We start from the raw sequence: 23,737 nt of genomic DNA, 5'->3' as shown, positions 1-23,737 counted from the left end.
TATTATAGATGAATTCAAGGCATGGTAAATTTCTACATAATTACATTGGTCCAGCTTGGACCATTGTAACCATATATACAGTGGGAACAGAAAGTATTCAGACCCCCTTAAATTTTTCACTCTTTGTTATATTGCAGCCATTTGCTAAAATCAGTTAATTTTTTTCCTCATTAATGTACACACAGCACCCCATATTGACAGAAAAACACAGAATTGTTGATATTTTTTGCAGATTTATTAAAAAAGAAAAACTGAAATATCACATGGTCCTAAGTATTCAGACCCTTTGCTGTGACACTCATATATTTAACTCAGGTGCTGTCCATTTCTTCTGATCACCCTTGAGATGGTTCTACACCTTAATTTGAGTCCAGCTGTGTTTGATTATACTGATTAAACTTGATTAGGAAAGCCACACACCGGTCTATATAAGACCTTACAGCTCACAGTGCATGTCAGAGCAAATGAGAATCATGAGGTCAAAGGAACTGCCTGAAGAGCTCAGAGACAGAATTGTGGCAAGGCACAGATCTGGCCAAGGTTACAAAAAAAATTCTGCTGCACTTAAGGTTCCTAAGAGCACAGTGGCCTCCATAATCCTTAAATGGAAGAGGTTTGGGACGACCAGAACCCTTCCTAGAGCTGGCTGTCCGGCCAAACTGAGCAATCGGGGGAGAAGAGCCTTGGTAAAGAAGAACCCAAAGATCACTGTGGCTGAGCTCCAGAGATGCAGTCGGGAGATGGGAGAAAGTTGTAGAAAGTCAACCATCACTACAGCCCTCCACCAGTCGGGGCTTTATGGCAGAGTGGCCCAACGGAAGCCTCTCCTCAGTGCAAGACACATGAAAGCCCGCATGGAGTTTGCTAAAAAACACCTGAAGGACTCCAAGATGGTGAGAAATAAGATTCTCTGGTCTGATGAGACCAAGATAGAACTTTTTGGCCTTAATTCTAAGCGGTATGTGTGGAGAAAACCAGGCACTGCTCATCACCTGTCCAATACAGTCCCAACAGTGAAGCATGGTGGTGGCAGCATCATGCTGTGGGGATGTTTTTCAGCTGCAGGGACAGGACGACTGGTTGCAATCGAGGGAAAGATGAATGCGGCCAAGTGCAGGGATATCCTGGACGAAAACCTTCTCCAGAGTGCTCAGGACCTCTGACTGGGCCGAAGGTTTACCTTCCAACAAGACAATGACCCTAAGCACACAGCTAAAATAACGAAGGAGTGGCTTCACAACAACTCTGTGACTGTTCTTGAATGGCCCAGCCAGAGCCCTGACTTAAACCCAATTGAGCATCTCTGGAGAGACCTAAAAATGGCTGTCCACCAACGTTTACCATCCAACCTGACAGAACTGGAGAGGATCTGCAAGGAGGAATGGCAGAGGATCCCCAAATCCAGGTGTGAAAAACTTGTTGCATCTTTCCCAAAAAGACTCATGGCTGTATTAGATCAAAAGTGTGCTTCTACTAAATACTGAGCAAAGGGTCTGAATACTTAGGACCATGTGATATTTCAGTTTTTCTTTTTTAATAAATCTGCAAAAATGTCAACAATTCTGTGTTTTTCTGTCAATATGGGGTGCTGTGTACACATTAATGAGGAAAAAAATGAACTTAAATGATTTTAGCAAATGGCTGCAATATAACAAAGAGTGAAAAATGTAAGAGGGTCTGAATACTTTCCGTCCCCACTGTATATTATACGTGGCCAATGTCCATGGAAACAGGAAATCACTGTATAGACAAATCTACTCCAGTCATCTCCCATAGCTCCCAACTGTCCTTGATTTCGAGGGACTGTCCCTGATTTGGAGCAATGTCCCTCTGTCCCTCAATCCTCCTCACTTTTTCGCTCATTTTGGTCTGATCTCTATAGATGTATATAAAATGCACTTTTTATCTATCAAAAAGTGTTTTCCAGTGCTAAAACTTTCATCTGATTTCTAAATTTCTGCATTTGTAAATTCCAATATAAAGGAATAGTAGTGGTAAAAAAAAAAGCACTTGTGGGTTTAACCAATCTTGTTTTTTTTTTGTACAATTCTCCTTTAAGGGGGCGTGGCAATGGGGTGTGTCCTATGCCTGCATACTTTTGCTGATAGATGTCCCTCATTCCCAAACTTAAAAAGTTGGGAGGTATGATCTCCACTAGCTTCAGGGTCCCAATGCTGAGTGGCTGACCTGATGCATTGTGAACACAGGAGGTCGGCCGCTGAGCACCGGCACCATTGAGTGAATGTGTTGCATTTTCTGAATGAATGCAAAGTGTTCCCTGGTTGGACGAGATTGGAGAGGTGGGGCGGTAACATTACATACGGAGTCCATCGCTAACCTTATCAAGTAACATTTTTGATACCCAATTGCAAATAATAAAAGTTCCCTCCAGAGTTGTACTTTAAATTTCTTTGCAACAATGAAATAACGTGGTATCACAAATAGGCGGAGCTTTACGGGAAAGCGCCATCATACACATGTCCCTAGAGGGGGGTGGAGCCCGTCATACAACACTGAGTGTGTAGGAGAGCGAAAAGTGCTAAATATAGATGGTATGTGTTCAAAATCAACATCCTGGCCTTTTTTTAGTTTAGTTTCACGCAATATGTCACGCGGTATGAGATTTTGTCATGCTTTTCCATTACTCTGATGCAGTTTTCCACTTCGTACCTCCAAATAAAAACACTCCTGGGTATCTTTAGTAACTGCTGAAGGGTCAGTCAGCCGAATCCGAGGATTTTAGTCTCCGGTACAGATTATGATAAAGAGATAACGTTTGTATTCCTTTCCCACCCTGGAAGAACAAAGCAAGCGAAAAAGTCAACCAGACTTCCTCTTATGATGGTGCACTATTCTTCCCACTAACACCAATGATGGGGCACTATTCTTCCCACTAACAACTATGATGGGGCACTATTCTTCCCATTGACATCAATGATGAGGCACTATTCTTCCCATTGACATCAATGATGAGGCACTATTCTTCCCACTGACACCAATGATGGGACACTATTCTTCCCACTGACACCAATGATGAGGCACTATTCTTCCCATTGACATCAATGATGGGGCACTATTCTTCCCATTGACATCAATGATGAGGCACTATTCTTCCCATTGACATCAATGATGAGGCACTATTCTTCCCACTAACACCTATGATGAGGCACTATTTTTCCCATTGACATCAATGATGAGGCACTATTCTTCCCATTGACATCAATGATGGGGCACTATTCTTCCCATTGACATCAATGATGAGGCACTATTCTTCCCACTGACACCAATGATGGGACACTATTCTTCCCACTGACACCAATGATGGGAAACTATTCTTCCCACTGACACCAATGATGGGACACTATTCTTCCCACTGACACCAATGATGGGACACTATTCTTCCCACTGACACCAATGATGGGACACTATTCTTCCCACTGACACCAATGATGGGACACTATTCTTCCCACTGACACCAATGAGGGGACACTATTCTTCCCACTGACACCAAAGATGGGACACTATTCTTCCCACTGACACCAATGAGGGGACACTATTCTTCCCACTGACACCAAAGATGGGGCACTTCCTCTTATGGGGTGAAAATGTGTTTTCGGTGGACTGACTCTATAAAGAGTTCCCCTTAGTACTGTCCTAAGTACTGAGAGGATGTAAAATGGCCCTAAACTGTCACCACACTGGTGTCCTAGAAAACCTGCAACTGATGAATACAGATGATGACGTCTCCATGTGTTTATTTGGCACCTCCAATTAAGAAAATATGAATTGTAGTCTCTCTGTAGTGACTAGGCTTCCTCCTAGGCACGTCATAGATCGGCGTTCCCCAAACTGCGGCCCTTTGCTTGCCTTTATCCGGCCCTTGGGGCACTATTCCTCCCACTGATACCAGACACTATTCTGCCAACTGACATCAACTATGGGGTACCATTTCTCCCAATGAAACCAACCATGGGGTACTGTTTCTCCCCCCTAATACCAAATGTGGCAATGTTTACTCCCACTGATGCCAGGAAAATTTCCACCCAAACTGGCCGACACCGATGATGAGGCACTATTCTTCCCACTGACACCAATGATGGGGCACTATTCTTCCCACTGACACCAATGATGGGGCACTATTCTTCCCACTGACACCAATGATGGAGCACTATTCTTCCCACTGACACCAATGATGGGGCACTATTCTTCCCACTGACACCAATGATGGAGCACTATTCCACTGACACCAATGATGGGGCACTATTCTTCCCACTGACATCAATGATGAGGCACTATTCCTCCCACTGACACCAATGATGGGGCACTATTCCTCCCACTGACACCAATGATGGGGCACTATTCCTCCCACTGACACCAATGATGGGGCACTATTCCTCCCACTGACACCAATGATGGGGCACTATTCCTCCCACTGACACCAATGATGGGGCACTATTCCTCCCACTGACACCAATGATGGGGCACTATTCCTCCCACTGACACCAATGATGGGGCACCATTCTTCCCGCTGACACTAATGATGGGGCACTATTCTTCCCACTGACAAAAAATAGCGTTGTGCTACCACAGGGCCAGTGTGGAAGCAACTGGGTGTTAGTGAACAGCCAGCTGCAGGGGAAAGGAGAGAGGGCTGACAATGGCCTGGGCTGTGGGAGCTTAGGTGACATCACCGTTCCCAGAATTCCTAGCCATTGTCACCTACTCAATGACACAGAGGAGCTGGAGCTGCAGGTTCATGTGCCTGGACTGGAGCGGGCTAAAAACAGGTAAGTATACTTATTTGTTTGCTTAGGAGGTAGGCAACATAGGAAGCAGGAAGGGGGGGGGGGGTATTATGGTTAGGCAGGACATTCACTGATACAGGCTTGCCTGTATCACCCCCCCTCAGTCCCACTGTGATGACCCCGGACCCACTTTCTGTACCACTACACAGAGTGTATAGAGCAGTGTGGTGAGTCCTCCTTAGCTGGTGAGCCCATGACACCCTGCACTCATGGTTTGCTGTCATTCTAATGCTAGCCGTCATTCAGACCCGGAAGACTGAGGCCACCTTGTGGCAAAAAGAGAGTACTTCAGGGGGACAGTTTTGGATTGAACATGAATGTTGCAGACAGCACTGCTTTTTTTTTTTTTTTATATATATATACAGTAAAAGAAAAGCTGCTTGCGGTTCTGATTATTTCTCTGCTCTGCCAAAAAAAGTGTAAAAATAAAGTATCAGCCCAGCCTAGTTCTCTTCTCCTTGGCCATAGAACATCTTCCTCTTTTCTCCTCCTAATAACTTAACCACTTCAGCCCCGGACCATTTGGCTGGCCAAAGACCAGAGCACTTTTTGCGATTCAGCACTACGTCGCTTTAACTGACAATTGCGCGGCCGTGCGACATGGCTCCCAAACAAAAGTGACGTCCTTTTTTCCCCACAAATAGAGCTTTCTTTTGGTGGTATTTCATCTCCTCTGCGGTTTTTATTTTTAGGTGCTATAAACAAAAAAAGAGCGACAATTTTAAAAATAACAAAACAATATTTTTTTACTTTTTGCTATAATAAATATCCCCCAAAAAATATATATATATATATATATATATATATATATATATATATATATATATATAAAAAAAAACATTTTATTTCCTCAGTTTAGGCCGATACAAAACAAAAATTCGCAATAAGCGTTTATTGATTGGTTTGCGCAAAAGTTATAGCGCCTACAAAATATGGGGATAGTTTTATGGCATTTTTATTATTCATTTTTTTTTTTTACTAGTAATGGCGGCGATCATCGATTTTTATCGTGACTGCGACATTATCGGACACTTTTGCCGCTATTTTGGGACAGATCAGACACTTTTGACGCTATTTTGGGACCATTCACATTTATACAGCGATCAGTGTGATTAAAAATGCATTGATTACTGTGTAAATGCGACTGGCAGTGAAGGGGTTAACCACTAGGTGGCGCTGTAGGGGGTTAAGTGTGTCCAAGGGAGTGATTCTAACTGTGGGGGGGAGGGACTACGTGTGACATGACACTGATCACCGCTCCCGATTACAGCTGTGAGGGATCTCCCATCCTGGGCGGGCGTCATATGACGTCCTGGGCTTCCCGGCCGTCTGGGGGGCACGCGCGCGCCCTGCTGTGTCACTCAGGAGCCGATGCGCGTGTCCGGCGGCTGCGTTGTTCGGGCACCCACGATTGCCTGTTAACCGAGCAGGACCGTGGATCTGTAAAACACACAGATCCACGTCCTGTCAGGGGAGAGGAGACCGATCATGTGTTCCCAGTACAGAGTAACACCGATCGGTCTCCGACCCTTGTGAGTCCCCTTCCCCTACTGTTAGAATCACTCCCTAGGTAACACTATTAACCCCATGATCGCCCCCTAGTGGTTAACCCCTTCCCTGCCAGTGACATTTATAGAGTAATCAGTGCATTTGTATAGCACTGATCGCTATATAAATGTGAATGGTCCCAAAATAGTGTCAAAAGTGTCCGATTTGTCACAGTCACGATAAAAATCGCAGATCGCTGCCATTACTAGTAAAATAAAAAAAATAATAAAAATGCCATAAATCTATCCCCTATTTTGTAGAAGCTATAACTTTTGCGCAAACTAATCAATATACGCTTATGGCAATTTTTTTTACCAAAAATATGTAGAAGAATACGTATCGGCCTGAACTGAGGAAAAATTTTTATTTTTTTTTTAAATTGGCATATTTATTATAGCAAAAACTAAAAAAAAATGTGTTTTTATTTCAAACTTGTCCCTCTTCTCTTGTTTATAGCGCAAAAAATAAAAAACGCAGAGGTGATCAAATACCACCAAAAGAAATCTCTATTTGTGGGGGAAAAAAATGATAAAAATTTCATTTGGGTACAGTGCGGCATGACTGCGCAATAGTCATTCAAATTGCGACAGCGCTGAAAACTGAAAATTGGCTTGGGCAGGAAGGGGGGGCAAATGCCCTGTATTGAAGTGGTTAAAGGAGAATTAACCAAAAAAAAAAAAAAAAAATTAATTAAATCCACAAGGGCTTTTTTTTACCACTACTAAGTGCATTTTATATACATCTATATGGATCAGACCAAAATGATGGAGAAATGAGGAGGAAAGAGGGACATTGCTCCAAATCAGGGACAGTCCCTTGAAATCAGGTACAGTTGGGAGCCATGGCAATGTTGCGAGCTAATTAGGATCTGCTGACTTTCTTATTTCTGTCAATGCTGCGGAGAGGAAGAGGGAGCAGAGTGAGCAGGGGGATGACCTCATCAGTATACTCACACTGCTTCTTTGCCCTGCAGTCAGTCAGTGGTTCATTGACCAAATTGTATTGTTTACCTGCAGTAGAGAAAAAGATGAGTCCACTAGCCTGGCCCTGATGTTTGGCAGGGGTGCCTGGATCCCAGGGCCAGCAGAATAGAATGACTCAATCTTTGGCTGTAATATCGTTCACTTATTTGTATATTGATTACTGGTTTATTTCCCCCCCAGAATTTGGCTTTAAAATACAATAACACTTTGGGTAAAAAAGGGAAATGGTAAAAGTAAAAAAAACGGTCGCGTGATCCAGGTTCCCTTTTTTTGATATGTAATATGGAAAGTAGTGTGACTTTTCCTGACGGGTCCAGAAGCAAATCATAAGCTAATTCCAATATTTGGGCAGCATTCAGCCAGCAACAATGGTCCTCTTTTATCAACCTGTCTTTTGTTAAAAGGACTGTCTATATGGCCTGGTAATGGCCAATCATATTCAAGCTGCGCAGGAAACGGAGACATGGAGAATGAAGGTTTACATCTGATTGGTCGCTAGAGAGATTTGGTGTAAATGAGAACAAACTTTTTTTTCTTTTGCAACCAGTTAAAAAAAAAAAAGTTTTCTACCCTTAGGGCCCATTCCCAGGAGGAGCTGCATGTGAAGCGCACAGGAATGCTGTGCGCTTCACATGCACTTCTGTGCAGTGCGATTTCAGCCCCCATTCGTTTTGAATGGGCTGAAATCGCACCGCACCAAAAAGTAGTGCCTACGCCACTTGTTGAATTGTGCGGCAGCTGCATCTCATTGGAGCTTTTGCACCATGCGATCCGGGGGAGGCAAACGCAATGCATTTGGGGGTGTCGTTAAGGTGGACTACCCCAGCAGCAGACCGCAAGGGCACGCGGTTCTCCCGCACTGCGTTTTAGTGTGAATGGGCCCTAAAGCGTTCTCTGCGTTTACTGCTTCAGGACCGCCCACCGCACTTATACGGCAGCGCTGGACCGCGTACATGTACGTCATTTTCCAGTTCCCGCCAACCGCTGCCCCGACTGTGCTGTCATTCGCTACAGCACAAGATGATCAGAGGGTCCCGGCCAATGATTTATGGCCAGAACTCGCTGATCGAATGACAGAAGAGAGCTCTGTGTTGGTAAACAACACAGAGCTCTCTACAGACAGCAGCGATGTGCCCTTTTTTTTTTTTTTGTCCCTGAAAAGGGGGTACAAACCGGGACATTACTTAGTAAAAACAGAACACACGGTAAACATTGTTAGGCACACAGTTAACCCTTTGATTGACCCTAAATGTTAATCCCTTCCCAGCCAGTGTCATTAGTACAGTGACAGTGTACATTATTAGAACTGATCACTGTATTAGCATAGCTCCCAACTGTCCCTGATTTAGAACAATGTCCCTCTGTCTCTCATTCCTCCTCACTTGTCCCTCATTTTGGTCTGATCTATATAATTGTATATAAAATGCATTTTTTATCTTTCAAAAAGTGTTTCCCAGAGCTAAACCTTCCATCCAAATTCTAAACTGCTGCATTTGTAAATTTTAAAAGCCAATATAAAGGAATAGTAGTGGTAAAAAGCCCTTGTGGATTTGATTAACTTTTTTTTTTTTTTTGGTTAATTCTTCTTTAAGGGGGTGTGGCAGGGGGCGTGTCCTATGCCTACATACATTTGCCAGTAGGTGTCCCTCATTCCCATCTCAAAATGTTGGGAGGTGTGGAATAGGGAGTACTCTGCCAAGCCAAAGTAGAACAATGGAGGGGGTCACAGTCCTGGCATATCAAGGACTGAGCTGCATTGAGTGTGCAGATCCTAAGGTCAGTCCTCCCTGAAGGAGCGGGCATTGTCCTGCAAAAACCCATTGGAGAAGTTTTCTGGACCTACCGTTATCTGCAAATATATGTCCCTCATTCCCATCTCAAAATGTTGGGAGGTATATATTAGTGTCACTGGTGATGTCAGTGTTAATCAGTTCCCCCCAGCGTCAGTTAGTGTCCGATTGACCACCGCACTATCGCAGTCCCACTATAAGCTGCTGATCACCGCCATTATTAGTACAAATAAAAAATAAATAAATATAAATTCCAGTACATATATATATATATATATATATATATATATATATATATATATATATATATATATATATCATAGTGTGTAGTCGCTATCACTTTTACACAAGCCAATTAATATACACTTATTGGGATTGTTTTTTTTTTACCAAAGACATGTAGCGGAATGCCTTGTGTTTGTCCGAAAATTCATTTTGGTGTATTTATTGTCCTTGAAAATACACTTACAATTTGATAAACAGCTGAGCCAATACCGTGCAACATAAACAATTGCAACCATTTTATTCTCCAGGGCCTCTGCTTTCTGCTTTTCAAATATATACTGGTTTCTAGCAAACAATGCTAATTTTAACATGTGTGCGAAAAAGTAAAACATCCCCCCCCCCCCCGGTAGGCAGGTGGTTCATAGGCAGTGTACTTTTTTCATTTATTTACCTATTGGAAAAAAAGCAGCATAGGAAGTGAGACTCCATAACAATTAGAGGACAGAGCTGGAAACTGAGACCCCTTACAACTTCAGTATCATTTTTGTCAGGCCCTTGAAATGCAAACTTTAAATACCTGACTGGCGGCAACCTTGAAGACACTAGTGTGGTTTATGCAAACGTTACGTGTGAATTCCTCAAAAGCCTTGCTGCTTCCTTGTGCTGCACGTTTATGAGACGGCAAAAAGGTCTCCTTCTGCGTAACCAGCATTGTTTCCTCATTCTTCTTGCATTGCATAGGTCAAGATCTTTCTCACTTCCAGTTAATGTTTTACTCCAAAATATTACAAATCTTACCTCACAGCAAAACTATTTTGTTTTCTGTTCAGGTGAATTGTTGTTTTTCTTTTTTTGTTATAATAAAAGAGGTTGTAACATTCTCGCTGATCTCCAGCTATTACTTAAATTGTGTAGAGTTTGGAAGTTTAAAGCTGAACTCCGACCTTCCCTCCAGTCTTCCACAGTTGTACCGGTTTCTCTCTTGTACTGAAATGTCTTACTCTGATTTCACTGCACACTGTGAGCTGCTCACAGTGTGCATTAGAAGCTGCAGCAAGTCAGATAGAGCCCTCTCATTTGCTGGCTGAAAGTTGTCCAGCATTGTCTAGCCCTGTCCTCTCGATCCTGACCGTCCCTGTCCCGCTCCCTTCACTTATTGCTCATTCTCTTCTCCCCCCTCCCCTCCTCTCTTCTTTGGTTCCTACGTTTTTGCATTTCACCTATTCCTATAGGCTGCCTTGGTTTCACCCATTCTTATTGCCTTCCTTGGCTTCACATATTCCTATAGATTGCCTAGGTTTCACCTCTTTCTATAGACTGCCTAGGTTTATCCTATACCTATAGGTTGCTTAGGTTTCACTACTCCTATAGGATGCCTTGGTTTCAGCCCATACCTATAGGCTGCCTAAGTTTCACCTATTCCTGTAGGCTGCCTTGGTTTCACCCATTGCTATGGGATTCCTTGGATACACATATTCCTACAGGCTGCCTAGGTTTCACCTCTTCCTTTTCCTATAGGCTGCCTGGATTTCACCTATTCCTATAGGCTGCCTTGGTTTCACTCATTCTTATTGGCTACACATATTTTTATAGGTTGCCTAGGTTTCACCTCTTCATATAGGCTGCCTAAGTTTAGCCCATACCTATAGGCTGCCTAGGTTTCATCTACTCCTATAGGCTGCCTTGGATTCAACCATTCCTATTGGCTTCCTTGACTTTACCTATTCCTATAGGCTGCCTTGGTTTCACCCATACCTATAGGCTGCCTAGGTTTCACCTTTTGCTGTGGGTTGCCTTGGTTTCACCCATTCTTATTGGCCTCCATGGTTTCAAGTAATAAAGGTTGTCTAGGTTTCACCTCTTTGTACAGGCTGCCTTGGTTTCACCCATTCATATGGGCTTCCTTGGCTTCACCTATTCTTATAGGCTGCCTTGGTTTCACCTATTCCAGTGTACTTCCTTGGCTTCACCTATTCCTATGGGCTTCCTTGGTTTCACCTTTTGCTTTGGGCTGCCTAGGTTTCACCCTTTGCTTTGGGCTGCCTTGGTTTCACATGTTCTCTTATAGGTTGCCTAGGTTTCACCTACTCCTATAGGCTGCCTTGGTTTCACCCATTCCTATGGGCTTCCTTGGCTTCACCTATTTCTATAGGCTGCCTTGGTTTCCCCCATGCCTATAGGCTGCCTAGGTTTTACCTTTTCTTTTAGACTGCCTCGGTTTTACCCATTTTATTGGCTTCACCTATTTCTATGGTCTACCTTGTTTCCACCTACTCCTAAAGGCTGCCTGGATTTCATCAATCGATAATGCCTTTCTTGGCTTCACATATTCCTTTGATTCACCCATTCCTATGGGCTACCTTGGTGTCCCCCATTCCTAAAGGCTACCCTGAATTCCCTTGTCTTTACGGCATGTTCATTTCTGGAAATCCCCTGGGGAAATCATGTGGAGATCGCCTGCATTGTTTTGGGAAGTTGCTTAAGAAGTTGCTTCATCATCATGTTGCAGATTAAATGGTAGGAACTTGCTTCATCTAGTAGGGCTGTATTACATAGGAGGGGAAGTTTTGACACTTCTCTGGTTCCTATTTTTTTGCAGTCACTGGAAATTATTTAATGAAGGTTTCTTGTCAAATATAAGCTAGGAAGCCAGCTTAAAGCAGAACTACCCTTTACAGCGATTTGATAACTTGACACTTCGGTCCAATGCACAAGTAAGTGTGACAGTTATTCACGGCATGGCTTGAATGTAGCTGTTTTGGGAAACAGTTAAATCGATAGGTTTAGTTCTGCATTAACCCTTGTGAATCAGTACTTTATCCCTTCCCATCAGTACATACCTTTCCTTCACCCCCTCTGCTCTTTCTGGATCCTGGAACAAGAGAAGGTGCCCCGTGGTCCTCAATCATAGCTTACCCAGGGCTGTGGACTGTCCCCCACACTTGAAAGCAACTTGGTCACAGCTAAAAGGAAAATGAAAAAAGGTTGTGCATGTAAAAGAAAACAGTTAATATTGTCTTCTTCCGCTGCATGTCATGGCTCTTTCTCTCTACAACTGCCAAACTTCTTGGAGTATCCGAAGCCTTCATCTCCTGCTGAGCTCAGAGGTTCCTTCAGTCAGCCCGTGTTAGTAGAAGTCCTAGAGAGGAAACAGAGCACAGAGGTAGACCAGGCAACTGACCAAACATGCGTGGTTCAATTCTTTATGAATCTAAAGTCGTACGAAATTCTTGTTACAGTGGAACCATGGATTACGAGCATAATCCATTCCAGGAGAATGCTTGTAATCCAAAGCACTTGCATATTAAAGCGAGTTTCCCCATAGAAGTCAATGGAATTGAAGATAATTTGTTCCGCATTGACTTCTATTACATACAATACCGCATGTGGCCAGAGGTGGGGGGGGCGCCAGAGAGCCTCGGAAATACTCGGGACAGCTCGGCTGAGCTCGGAAAGCCTCGGAAAGGCTCGGAAACACTCGGGAATGGAGTATTTGTATTTGGGGATTTGGATGTATCCGAATAACAATAGTAATGAATTCCAATCAGAAATAAATAATGAGGAAACAACAAAATATATTTGTTTTATTTGGTTGTTTGATGTAACAAATGATCCGATTTGTGAATATCTTGTTAAGGAGCAGACAGTCGCCGCTTCCCCGCTGACAGCGGAATGTAAACATCACTGGTTGTTAAGGAGTGGGAGGCCGCTATTGTGACTGTAAACACAAGAAGAGCCGGTATTAGAAAAAAAAAAAAAACAGCGTGGGGGGTTTCCCCAATCCATACCAGGACCTTCAGGCCCACCCTCATGTTTACCTGTCATTGGCATGTCGCTTAGTATGGTTCCCCCCTTTCCTGACCTGCTGGGCTGCATGCTCGGATAGGGGGCTGCTATGGATTTTGGGGGGGACCCCACGCTTTTTTTTTTTTTTTTTGGCATAGAGTTCCCCTTAAAATCCATACCAGACGTAAGGGCCTTTTTGGGATTTTAGGGGGGGGGGGGCACACATTTTTTTTTTTTGCCAAAGGGGTTAGCATTTATTGGGGAGGGAACGGCTGTTTTTTTTTTTCTAGTGCCGGCATTTCTTTTGTTTATATTCTGCTATTAAGGATGTGGCGGCTGCCTAACAACCAGCTATCCCGGGCTGCTTTGTTTACATTCTGCTGTCAGCGGGGAAGCCTGCTGACAGCAGATAGACATAGAAGTTAAAGGGGTTGTACACCCTTGCAGTTTTTCACCTCAATGCATCCTATGCATTGAGGTGAAAAACCTCTTGTAGTGCACCAGCCCCCCAGAGTCCCCCTTTTACTTACCATAGCCCGATCGTTCCTGCGCCGGGGACGAGCACACCCGCTCCAGCCGGTTTCTCAGGTCCTGATTGGATAGATTGATAGCAGCACAGCCATTGGCTCCCGCTGCTATCAATCAAATCCAATGACTCAGGAGCCGGGCGACAGAGCCGAGTTCTGCTGTTTGTGTCAATGGACGCAGCAGAATGACACGGGAGCGCGTCCGGATGGGTGCCCCGAGGGACAGCGGCTCTCCCACAGGGAACTCGAGAAGAGGAGGAGCCAGGAGCGCCGCTGGGGGACCTCAGAGGAGGAGGATTGGGGCCACTCTGTGCAAAACCAACTGCACAGAGGAGGTAAGTATAACGATTGTTTTAAAAAAAAAAAAAACTGAACGTTTACGTATTCTTTAAGTTCACAGGAGCCACTCTCTCTATAACAGCCAGCTATTTAAATGACATACCGAAAAATGTTCAAATCAAATCGAAACAATGAATCTAAATATAGAAAACCAAGAAAATTATATTTACATACCGAATATGATTAAATACGAAACAAAACAAATGTTTTTCTTGTGCACATCTCTATATCGAACCCATGTGGGAGTGTCAGGTGCTGAAGTCTTTTCAGGCATTAATAGTTCTGTAACAGAGGGAAGATCTGTGGCGCGGATGGGGGGGATAGGTAAGAATAAACTATGTTCTTATACAGGCAAGAAGTGACAGGGTCACTTTAAGGAAAAATCATTGTATACTTGTGCCCTAATCTACTTTGTGCTTAATTTATTTATTTTTTGGCAAGGTAGGCATGGGCATGTCGAGACTTCCTAAGCTCCTCATCCCCTCTCCGAATGGGAGCCACTTTAGACATTTCACCAGCTGCCTGGCACTGTGCACTCTGAAAGGACATGTTCCAATACCTACGGGCTACTACTAGCGAGTTCGCTTAAAGTGGTTGTAAACCTCAGACATGAAACATGTACAAAGCATGTCCCTCTAATGCAGGGGTCTCAAACCGGTGGCCCTCCAGCTGTTGCAAAACTACAGGTCCCATGAGGCATTGCAAGGCTGACAGTTACAAGCATGACTCCCTCAGGCAGAGGCATGATGGAACTTGTAGTTCCACAACAGCTGGAGGGCCACCAGTTTGAGATCCCTGCTCTAATGTGTATTTGAGTGTGATTCAATTAAGAGCACTAAGTGTTATTTCTGCCTGCTGCTTCATTTTTCTGCTATCTGCATGAATCACTTCTGACACGTTTTCCTGACACCAATAGAAAAAAGGTGACAGGGTAGAGTGCTCCAGAAGACTGACAACCTCAGCTCTGTTTCTGTGTTGTGTGTGAAGGTGGGGGGAGGGGGGGTGTCCCTTCCCTCCAATCACCTCTCAGAGCTCTCCTCACTGAGCTCTGCAGAGTGTAACTTCAGCTCTCTACCCCCCTTTTCCTGAATGCTCATACAAGCTTTATAAATTCTGGATTTTAGACGGATGTAGAGAAGAGGAGAGACGAGGAGACCGCAGATAAACAGGTACAACTTATGTAGGAGGATTTGTTTCACCTCTGCGTATTATCTTATGCCGCGTACACACAGTCGGACTTTTCAGCTACAAAAGTCCGACAGCCCGTCCGACAGATTTTCGACGGACTTTTGGCGGACTTTCAACAGGCTTTCTAACGACCGGACTTGCCTACACACGATCACACCAAAGTCCGACGGATTCGTACGTGATGACGTACACCGGACTAAAATAAGGAAGTTGATAGCCAGTAGCCAATAGCTGCCCTAGCGTGGGTTTTTGTCCGTTGGACTAGCATACAGACGAACGGATTTCTGGGTCCGGCAGAGTTACGACGTAAAGATTTGAAGCATGTTCCCAATCTAAAGTCCGTCAGATTTGTGACTGGAAAAGTCCGCTGAAGGTCCAGTGAAGCCCACAAACGATCGGATTGTCCTCCGGATTTGGTCCGTTGGCGTTCGTCAGACCAGTCCGGTCGAAAAGTCTGACCGTGTGTACGCGGCATTAGGCCAGTCACTTCACTGGGAATATATAAGGGTTTACAACCACTTTAAATCTGGAACTCTGGCCTATTTTTGGTTTAAGTATTTCTCCTTAGTGTATACGTGCCATACTCTTTCCATTTTCGGATGATGGATTGAACAGAGCTCCGTGACCTAACCCTGCTTTAAACTTCTCCACAACTTTATCCCTGACCTGTCTGGTGTGTTCCTTGGCCTTCATGATGCTGTTTGTTCACTAAGGTTCTCTAACAAACCTCTGAGGGCTTCACAGAACAGCTGTATTTACTGTATACTGAAGTGAAATTACACCCAGGTGGACTATATTTAATCATTAGGTGACTTCTGAAGGCAATTGGTTCCAGTAGATTTTAGTTAGGGGGTATCAGAGTAAAGGAGGCTGAATACAAATGCACGCCGCACTTTTCACATATTTATTATTTATAAAAAAATTCTGAAAAACATTTATCATTTTCCTTCCACTTAACAATTATGTGCCACTTTGTGTTGGTCTATCACATAAAATCCCAATAAAATACATTTACGTTTTTGGCTGTAACATGACAAAATGTGGAAAATTTCAAGGGGTATGAATACTTTTCCAAGGCACTGTAGAAGTTAGTTTATAAAAAAATAAATAGCACACTGTTTCGATTATTTATGTTAAGCTGATAACATTCAGTTCGCAAAACTGTGACATTTTTGGAATTTGTGCTCCATTAGGAATGAGAAAATGACGTTGTGTGTTGTATTATTTTTTTTTTTTCAGAAAAAACCTAAGGAGAGCTCATCTGGTGGAGGTGAGTGTCCTGAGTGTATCTAGAACCCCCGATGACCCCCTTTGTTTGTGCAGGAAGCCACAAATGAATCCAAAATGTATGTTTTTTTTATATTGGTGGAGCCACACAGGCCTCCAATTTTGCTGTCCTGACAATATGTTTGTCTATCTGTTAACTTGCAGGGGAAGAGGGGGACCTGGTGGCTCTCTATGACTATGATGGTGTCCATCCTGAAGACCTAACATTTAGGAAAGGAGATTATTTCCAGTTACTGGAGGAGTAAGTTATACCAATTCATTCACCACCCGATCGCTAAGATCCTTATTCTCTGAATGTTTCACAGATGTACAGAAGGGGAAGGAAAGTGTCTGTGTTGCCTGAAGAAGTGTTAAAGGCCAACTTCAGTTTTTTTTTTTTTTAAGGAGTCATGTTTTTTCTAAATTAAAAAAGTGCCTTTTGCTGCACCATGTAGCTTCTCCAGGCGCTGTCCTCCACACACTTATCATGCTGTGGTCCAGCACCAGTCCAACCCTGGGTTAAAGGACGTCCAGCGTTATTCAACCCACTTTTTGGGAGTCCAGGGAGTCATGGACCCGCCCCTTGTGTGTTATCACCTCAGTGTCACAGCACAATGCTGCAGAGAATACAATGCCAGGGCCACTCTCAGCACCATTGAGGACCACTCAACCACAGAAAAGAGGTGAAGAGGACCCTGCGTGTCAAATGACTTGGCAGAAAACATCTTCTAAAAAGACGTGTATGCAAAAAGTGCACACGGGTGCTGTACAGGTGATCTGTAATTGGGCTTTAGGCTAGGTTCACACATTTCGGGTCGGTTCACACGGGGGGCGACTTGTCAGGCGACCTAGCCACCTGACAAGTAGCGTCCCGTTCTGTACAATGGAACCGTTCTAATCGGAGCGACGCAAGTCGCTCCGACTTAGAAAAAGGTTCCTGTACTATTTTGGGGGCGACTTGAGGCGACTTGCATAGACTTCTATATAGAATTCGTTTTGCAAGTCGCCGCCCCTGTCGTGTCCAGGTCGCCTGAGGCAGTCGCGCTGCCTCAGTGTGAACCGGGGCTTCCGCTGCACATTTCCTAAGTTGCAATTTAGATGCGGTTCAGATGCCAGTGGTTGTGGGGGACTGCGGGCAGGGGGCTTATCGGAATCTGAACCCCCACAACCACCAGCCAGGGATGTGGAGAGGAGGACCTTGTCCCCATAAACATGGGGAGAAGGTGCTTTGGGGTGGGGGGCAGAGCCCCCCCCCTGCCCCAAAACACTCCCCCCTATGTTGAAGGCATGTGACCTGGTATGATTCAGGAGGGGGGGCACTCGCTCACCCCTCCCTTTTGTTGCCTGCCAGGCTGAATGCTCGGATAGGGGTCTGGTATGGATTTTGGGGGGACCCCCAAACCATTTTTTTTTCAATTTTGGCATTGCTGTTTCCCCTCTGTTTTCACCTGGTGATCTGGCCAGTAACACACCTCCTGTATTAGAGAGCCCCCACTCTGGATCTCTGGATGAAGGCGCACTGGGGGGGCACCTTTAGACAGCAGCATTGTCAGTCTGGAGGGGGGCAGGGGAGTGTTAGATTTAGTAGCAGATTTCAATAAGCTAACAAATTGAAGCCAAACCCCAGCTTTAAACTCCAGCACACCAAACCCCAATACTTTATAAGCAGTTACAGCAGTTTTTTTTTTTTTTTTTATATTGCGATAGCCCAGATAGCAAGCAATTGTGCTGCGAGTTTGAAAATGACTTGCTAAGCTATTGCTGGACTTGCCAGGATCAGCTTTCTTTGCAAACATTCTGCAAATCTGCAGCAAGTTCTGGTTCCGTTATGTTGTGCAATAGTCATCCCACCACAGGGGGTCACTGTGGCTGAATTGTCATGCTGTAGACTTGCAGAGTTCTTGCTGTGGACTCACCATTGCAACTTTGCTCTTGCTAGAGACTTGCCATGCAAATTTGCTACAAATTGGATAAGTCAACGAAAACTCGTGCTTCAAGTGCTCTGCAAGTGTACAACTTGCCAGTGAAAATGTGCAGCAAGTTACATAGTTACAGTGTAAAGCCCCATACACACTATCAGATATTTTATCTTCAGATTTACCAAAACCATATAATACGAGGTCAAACCTTAAGAATTTCAATTTGTATGCAATCAGGCAGGCCCTTACACTACATGGTTTTGGTAAATCTGAAGACAAAAATCTGCAGAAAATCTAATAGTGTGTATGGGGTCTAACTGCAACTTGCTGCACATTTTCAACCTGTTGCAACATTCTGCAAGTCTGCTGCAAGTTCTGGCTCAGACATATTGTGCAATAGTCATCCCACCACAAGGGGTCACTGTGGCTGAATTTCCATGCTGTAGACTTGCAGAGCTCTTGCTGTAGACTCACCATTGCAACTTTGCTCTTGCCAGAGACTTGCCATGCAAATTTGCTACAAATTGGAAAAGTGTAAACTAAAACATATGCTTTAAGTGCTCTGCAAGTGTACAACTTTCAACTGAAAATGTGCAGCATGTTAACAGACTTACAATTCAACACTGCCACAAATGTCTGGCAGGTTATAGCAATATCTGGGGAAAAGTTTTACATAAATAAATAAAAAATTATCATTGTAAGCACCCCTGCTAGTGTTAAATGGTTTGTCACATCTCTGTAACTGATACTTTCTGCTGGAGAGCTTCTGCTTTTAAAAAAACAACAGACTTACTGGCTGGATCACCAGATGAAAATAGAAGAAAAAAAGCCTAAAAAAAAAAAAAAAAAAGCCTAAAAAATAAAAAAAGCCTAAAAAAAAAAAAAAAAAAAAGTATAAAGTTGACCCTGGTGGTATGGATGTGTCATTGCCATCATCCCATATCATTAATGAAAAACAAAAAAATGCAAAAACCTCAAGCTTAAAGCAGTATTCAACCCAAAAGCAAACATTTATTATATCGCAGCTTACCATTTCTTTGATGTGATGGATGCATTCCTTTTTTTTTTTTTTGAAAAAAAACTGCAAAAACTTCTAAAGGGATTTTTAAGGCATTGAAAACTAAAGATTATAAAAATCAATGTTTATTGTAAATTTATATAAAAAATATATGTTGTGTAGGCTATTTATATCGTTTTGTTACTACACAACATATATTTTTTATATAAATTTACAATAAACATTGATTTTTATAATCTTTAGTTTTCATTGCCTTAAAAATCCCTTTAGAAGTTTTTGCAGTTTTTTTTCAAAAAAAAAAAAAGGAATGCATCCATCACATCAAAGAAATGGTAAGCTGCGATATAATAAATGTTTGCTTTTGGGTTGAATACTGCTTTAAGCTTGATATAGATGCTCAGGAAGACATCTGACCATTTTCAATATGACTCGCCCTAAGAGACCAAAGGTGCACAAGTGTGGATAAAACCTCAACTCAGGACAGATATGAATCAGGCAATCTGAGCAATTTCCGTCATTAACTACTTGAGAAACAGGTCTTTTTCCAAAGAAAGCCGTGATACGTAACTACCTTCTGTTCTAGGAAGGAAATTCCCAACAACTTTCACACCTGCCGGCTAGAATCTGGTTGGCCATTATGGGCAATGCAGACACTTTCTTGTACTTTTTTTTTTTTTTTTATAAATCCAGTCTGAAATATATTAAATCCTCCATGAAGAGCCTTTTCTCTGCAATTACAAAGTGAATTTGCTGTCTCTGTAGGTCCGGGGAGTGGTGGCATGCACGCCTAATACACACCGGAGAAGAAGGCTACATTCCCAGTAATTATGTTGGAAAAGTTAATTCTCTGGAGTCCGAAGAGTAAGTTACATCTATAGTTTATCGTTTTCTTTTTTTCCCCAATAATCCATGGATTAGTTGTATGTTCTGGGATCTTGCTGTTTTCCTAAAACGCCTCCATATTTACATATGTACGTAGTTGGCCTGGCCGAAAAAAGACACAAGTCCATCCAGTTCAACCAATAAAAGCAATAGATATAGATATAGATATAGATATAGATATAGATATATATAGATATATATATCTATATATATATATAGTATATATATATATATATATATATATATATATATATATATATTATATATATATCTCTATATATAGATATAGATATATATATCTATATATAGAGATATATATATATATATATATATATATATCTCTATATATAGAGATATATATATATATATCTATATATATATATATATATATATATATATATATATATATATGTCTCTATATAGATATATCTATCTATATAGATAGATATATCTATATAGATATATCTATCTCAATATCTATCTATATACAGGGCTTTTTTTTCAGCGGGAACGCGGGGGAACGCAGTTCCGGCACCTCCAGCACTGAATGTATTCTATGGCAAGGTGTGCTGGAGGGTCAATTGATGCTGACTGCTGGGGGATCTATTGTCACTGGGGATCTATTTTTTTGTGGGGGTCTATTGTTGCTGGGGTGGTATAATGTTGCGGGGGGTCCATTGTTGCTGGGGGAGGGAGGTCTGTCGTTGTGTGGGTGGATCTATTGTTGCTGTGGTGGGGTCTGTTGCTGCTTGGGTGGGGTCTATCAAATTCCATACAATTTAGTAGCACAAAATGATACTTGGTTCTGTACTCTCTAAAAGGAGCGGTACTGGGAGGTGGGTAGGGGGTGGAGTCAAAAGACAGTGCTCAAGGGTGGGTAGGGGGGCAGAGACAAAGGGTGACTCATAAGGGGGGAGTTATGTTATATTACGTACATTTAGGAAAGAATCCAGGCCTTTCTTAAAGCAATCTACTGAGCTGGCCAGAACCACCTCTGGAGGGGGTCTATTCCACATTTTCACAGCTCTTACTGTGAAGAAGCCCTTCCGTATTTGGAGATGAAAACTCTCTTCCTCCAGACATAAAGAGTGATGACCTTAAGCCCACGTTCACATTGGGACAATTTACAATGGTGTGAACCCAGCCTAAAAGTTGGACTTTCCTAATAATGTTGAATGTTGTGCATTCCTATGCAATTCTATCTGCTCCCCTAGTTAATGACCTTTAGCTCTAGCCCTGCCCAGAACATCTCACCATTTCTCTAGCCAATGACTTGTAGCTTAAGGCGGAACTATACCCATCAATTTACGTGCCAGGAATGTAACTGTCACATTCGTTGTGCTCTCAACCAAATTGTCAAACCATCAAATGGCTGGTGTCATAACTGATCAGCTGTGCAGCTGATGATCAAACAGAGGCCAAAATGGCAGCTTCCTTGGCTAAAAAGGATAGAGGGGTTTAGTTTTGCTTTCCAGAACCCACTGCATCTCAGGAGTAAGCCTAGTCAGGTCTTATAAGCTAGGAGCTCAGTTACCTTGGAGCCGTGTTATCACGGAGTTTGGTGCAAAGAGTGATTGACAACCTGCTTCTCCTTTGAAATGTCGCAGAGTTTGACGGACCTATTGGGGAGATTTATTCAAACTGGTGCACACAGAATCTGGTGAAGTTGTGCATAGTAACCAATCAGCTTCTAACTTCAGCTTGTTCAATTATTCACTTGCCGCCCGCCCACCATCAAATGACGGCTCCCAGAACGACCGCTTTCGCGCGCCCGTGACCCCGATCTCTGTACAGAGCCGTGGCCGTGGCTCTTTAACCATGTGATTGGCTGTGTCCATTCACAGCCGGTCACATGTAAACACAGAGATGCCACTTTTGGGTGGAACTCCGCTTTAAGCTTTGACAATAAAACCTAAAAGCTGATTGGTTACTATGCACAGCTGCACCAGATTCTGAGTGCACCGGTTTTAGTAAATCATTGTGTCACTGGAGGACAGCTGACTACAGGTTGGAGAGACACAAAGAGCAGGAAAGGAAACCTACAGGCAGGTGGTCTGGGCAGACAACAGCAGAATTAAGGCAGAATAATTATAAAACAAGAGCTCCAACACAGTCCAAATCAAATGAGCGAATCTGTGTAGTGCACTCCGATAAGAGTCAAACAGAACCTTTTGATCAGGCGCAAAAGCTGAATGTCCAGCAGTATATTTAAGCAATACAGATTGGGGCAAGTGTGCACTGAAGCTCAGGTCATTCTGCAGTGCACACCTGCCCCAATCAGGATTGCTTAAATATACTGCTGGACATTCAGCTTTGCGCCTGATCAAAAGGTTCTGTTTGACTCTTATGCTGAGTAATGACCAGCAGATGCCATAAGGTTCAAGGGTTACACAAGATGGCATATGCTAGATAAGGGGGACCGAGGAGAAGAGCCATGTGAGTGGAAACTAGATTTGGGCACTAAACAGCTAAATTTTCATCTGGAATTCCATATTTATAGTAGTTGTGTGGAAATAGGAAATAGCTAGGGCTGCTTTAAACATGATAGTCTCCTCCTGTCCTGATGAAGTAAGGGGACGGGACACCTTTAGATTACCATATTTTATTTTTCAGGTGGTATTTTAAGGCAGTTGGAAGGAAAGAAGCAGAACGGCAGCTGTTGTCATCTGAGAATCAGATTGGAGCCTTCATGATACGGGACAGCGAGACTATGAAAGGTGAATGAATGTTATATTGTGGAATGAACTTCCCTCATATTAGATCGGGCAGCATTGCGCCTGCTTACACATACTTTTATAGTAAGGTTAATTTTCAAAAGTTTGGACGCCTCTCCCACCTATCAGAGATACGATGTGCCACTATTACTGTCTCTAGTTGTTTTATCTCCTCTTCTTTGTCTTTCAGGCTGCTACTCGCTATCTGTCAGAGACTATAACCCTAAGACCGGAAACGCAGTTAAACATTACAAGATTCGCAGCTTGGACGATGGCGGATTTTATGTTTCACCAAGGAAAACTTTCAAAACTCTGCACGACCTGGTCCACTACTACCAGAGTAACTTCCCAAACTCTCTTCCTCTCTTATTAGTATAAAAACACACTCCTGACCACTTCAGCCTATTCTGACACTTCTTACATATATGTAAAAATCTGCATTTTTTTTTTAAAGAAATATACTTAGAACCCCTAAACATTATATATTTTTGTAAGCAGAAGCTCTAGAGAATAAAATGGTGGAGGATGTACCTTTTTTATGTCACACGGTATTTGCGCAGAGGTTTTTCAAACGCAAATCTTTTGAAAAAATACACTTTCATTTTAGTGCACACAAACACAATATAATAGCCAATTTTGGGTAAAATATAAAAGCTGATGTTACGCTGAGAAAATAGATACCAAACATGTCACTCTTTCATGCCCGTGGATCGGGACATTAAATTATCCATAGGCAACGCTTTAAAA

The 23,737-nt window shown here is 43.0% G+C and overlaps 1 protein-coding gene across 3 annotated transcripts in view; it reads left to right on the top strand.

Annotated features, from left to right (window-relative positions):
- The window catches only part of HCK (HCK proto-oncogene, Src family tyrosine kinase), a 61,960-nt gene that overhangs the window by 18,402 nt on the left and 19,821 nt on the right, over positions 1–23,737 (top strand). For all 3 annotated transcript variants that reach the window (XM_073607295.1, XM_073607297.1, XM_073607296.1), the window contains exons 3-7: positions 16,431–16,461; positions 16,623–16,719; positions 20,157–20,255; positions 22,890–22,993; positions 23,181–23,330. In XM_073607295.1, the coding sequence (XP_073463396.1) occupies positions 16,431–16,461; positions 16,623–16,719; positions 20,157–20,255; positions 22,890–22,993; positions 23,181–23,330 (481 nt within the window). The remainder of the gene's footprint in view (positions 1–16,430; positions 16,462–16,622; positions 16,720–20,156; positions 20,256–22,889; positions 22,994–23,180; positions 23,331–23,737) is intronic.

This window comes from Aquarana catesbeiana, linkage group LG12 (assembly GCF_042186555.1).
Source record: "Aquarana catesbeiana isolate 2022-GZ linkage group LG12, ASM4218655v1, whole genome shotgun sequence".
Classification (NCBI taxonomy): domain Eukaryota; kingdom Metazoa; phylum Chordata; class Amphibia; order Anura; family Ranidae; genus Aquarana; species Aquarana catesbeiana.
This window is presented reverse-complemented; position numbering and strand designations above follow the sequence as displayed.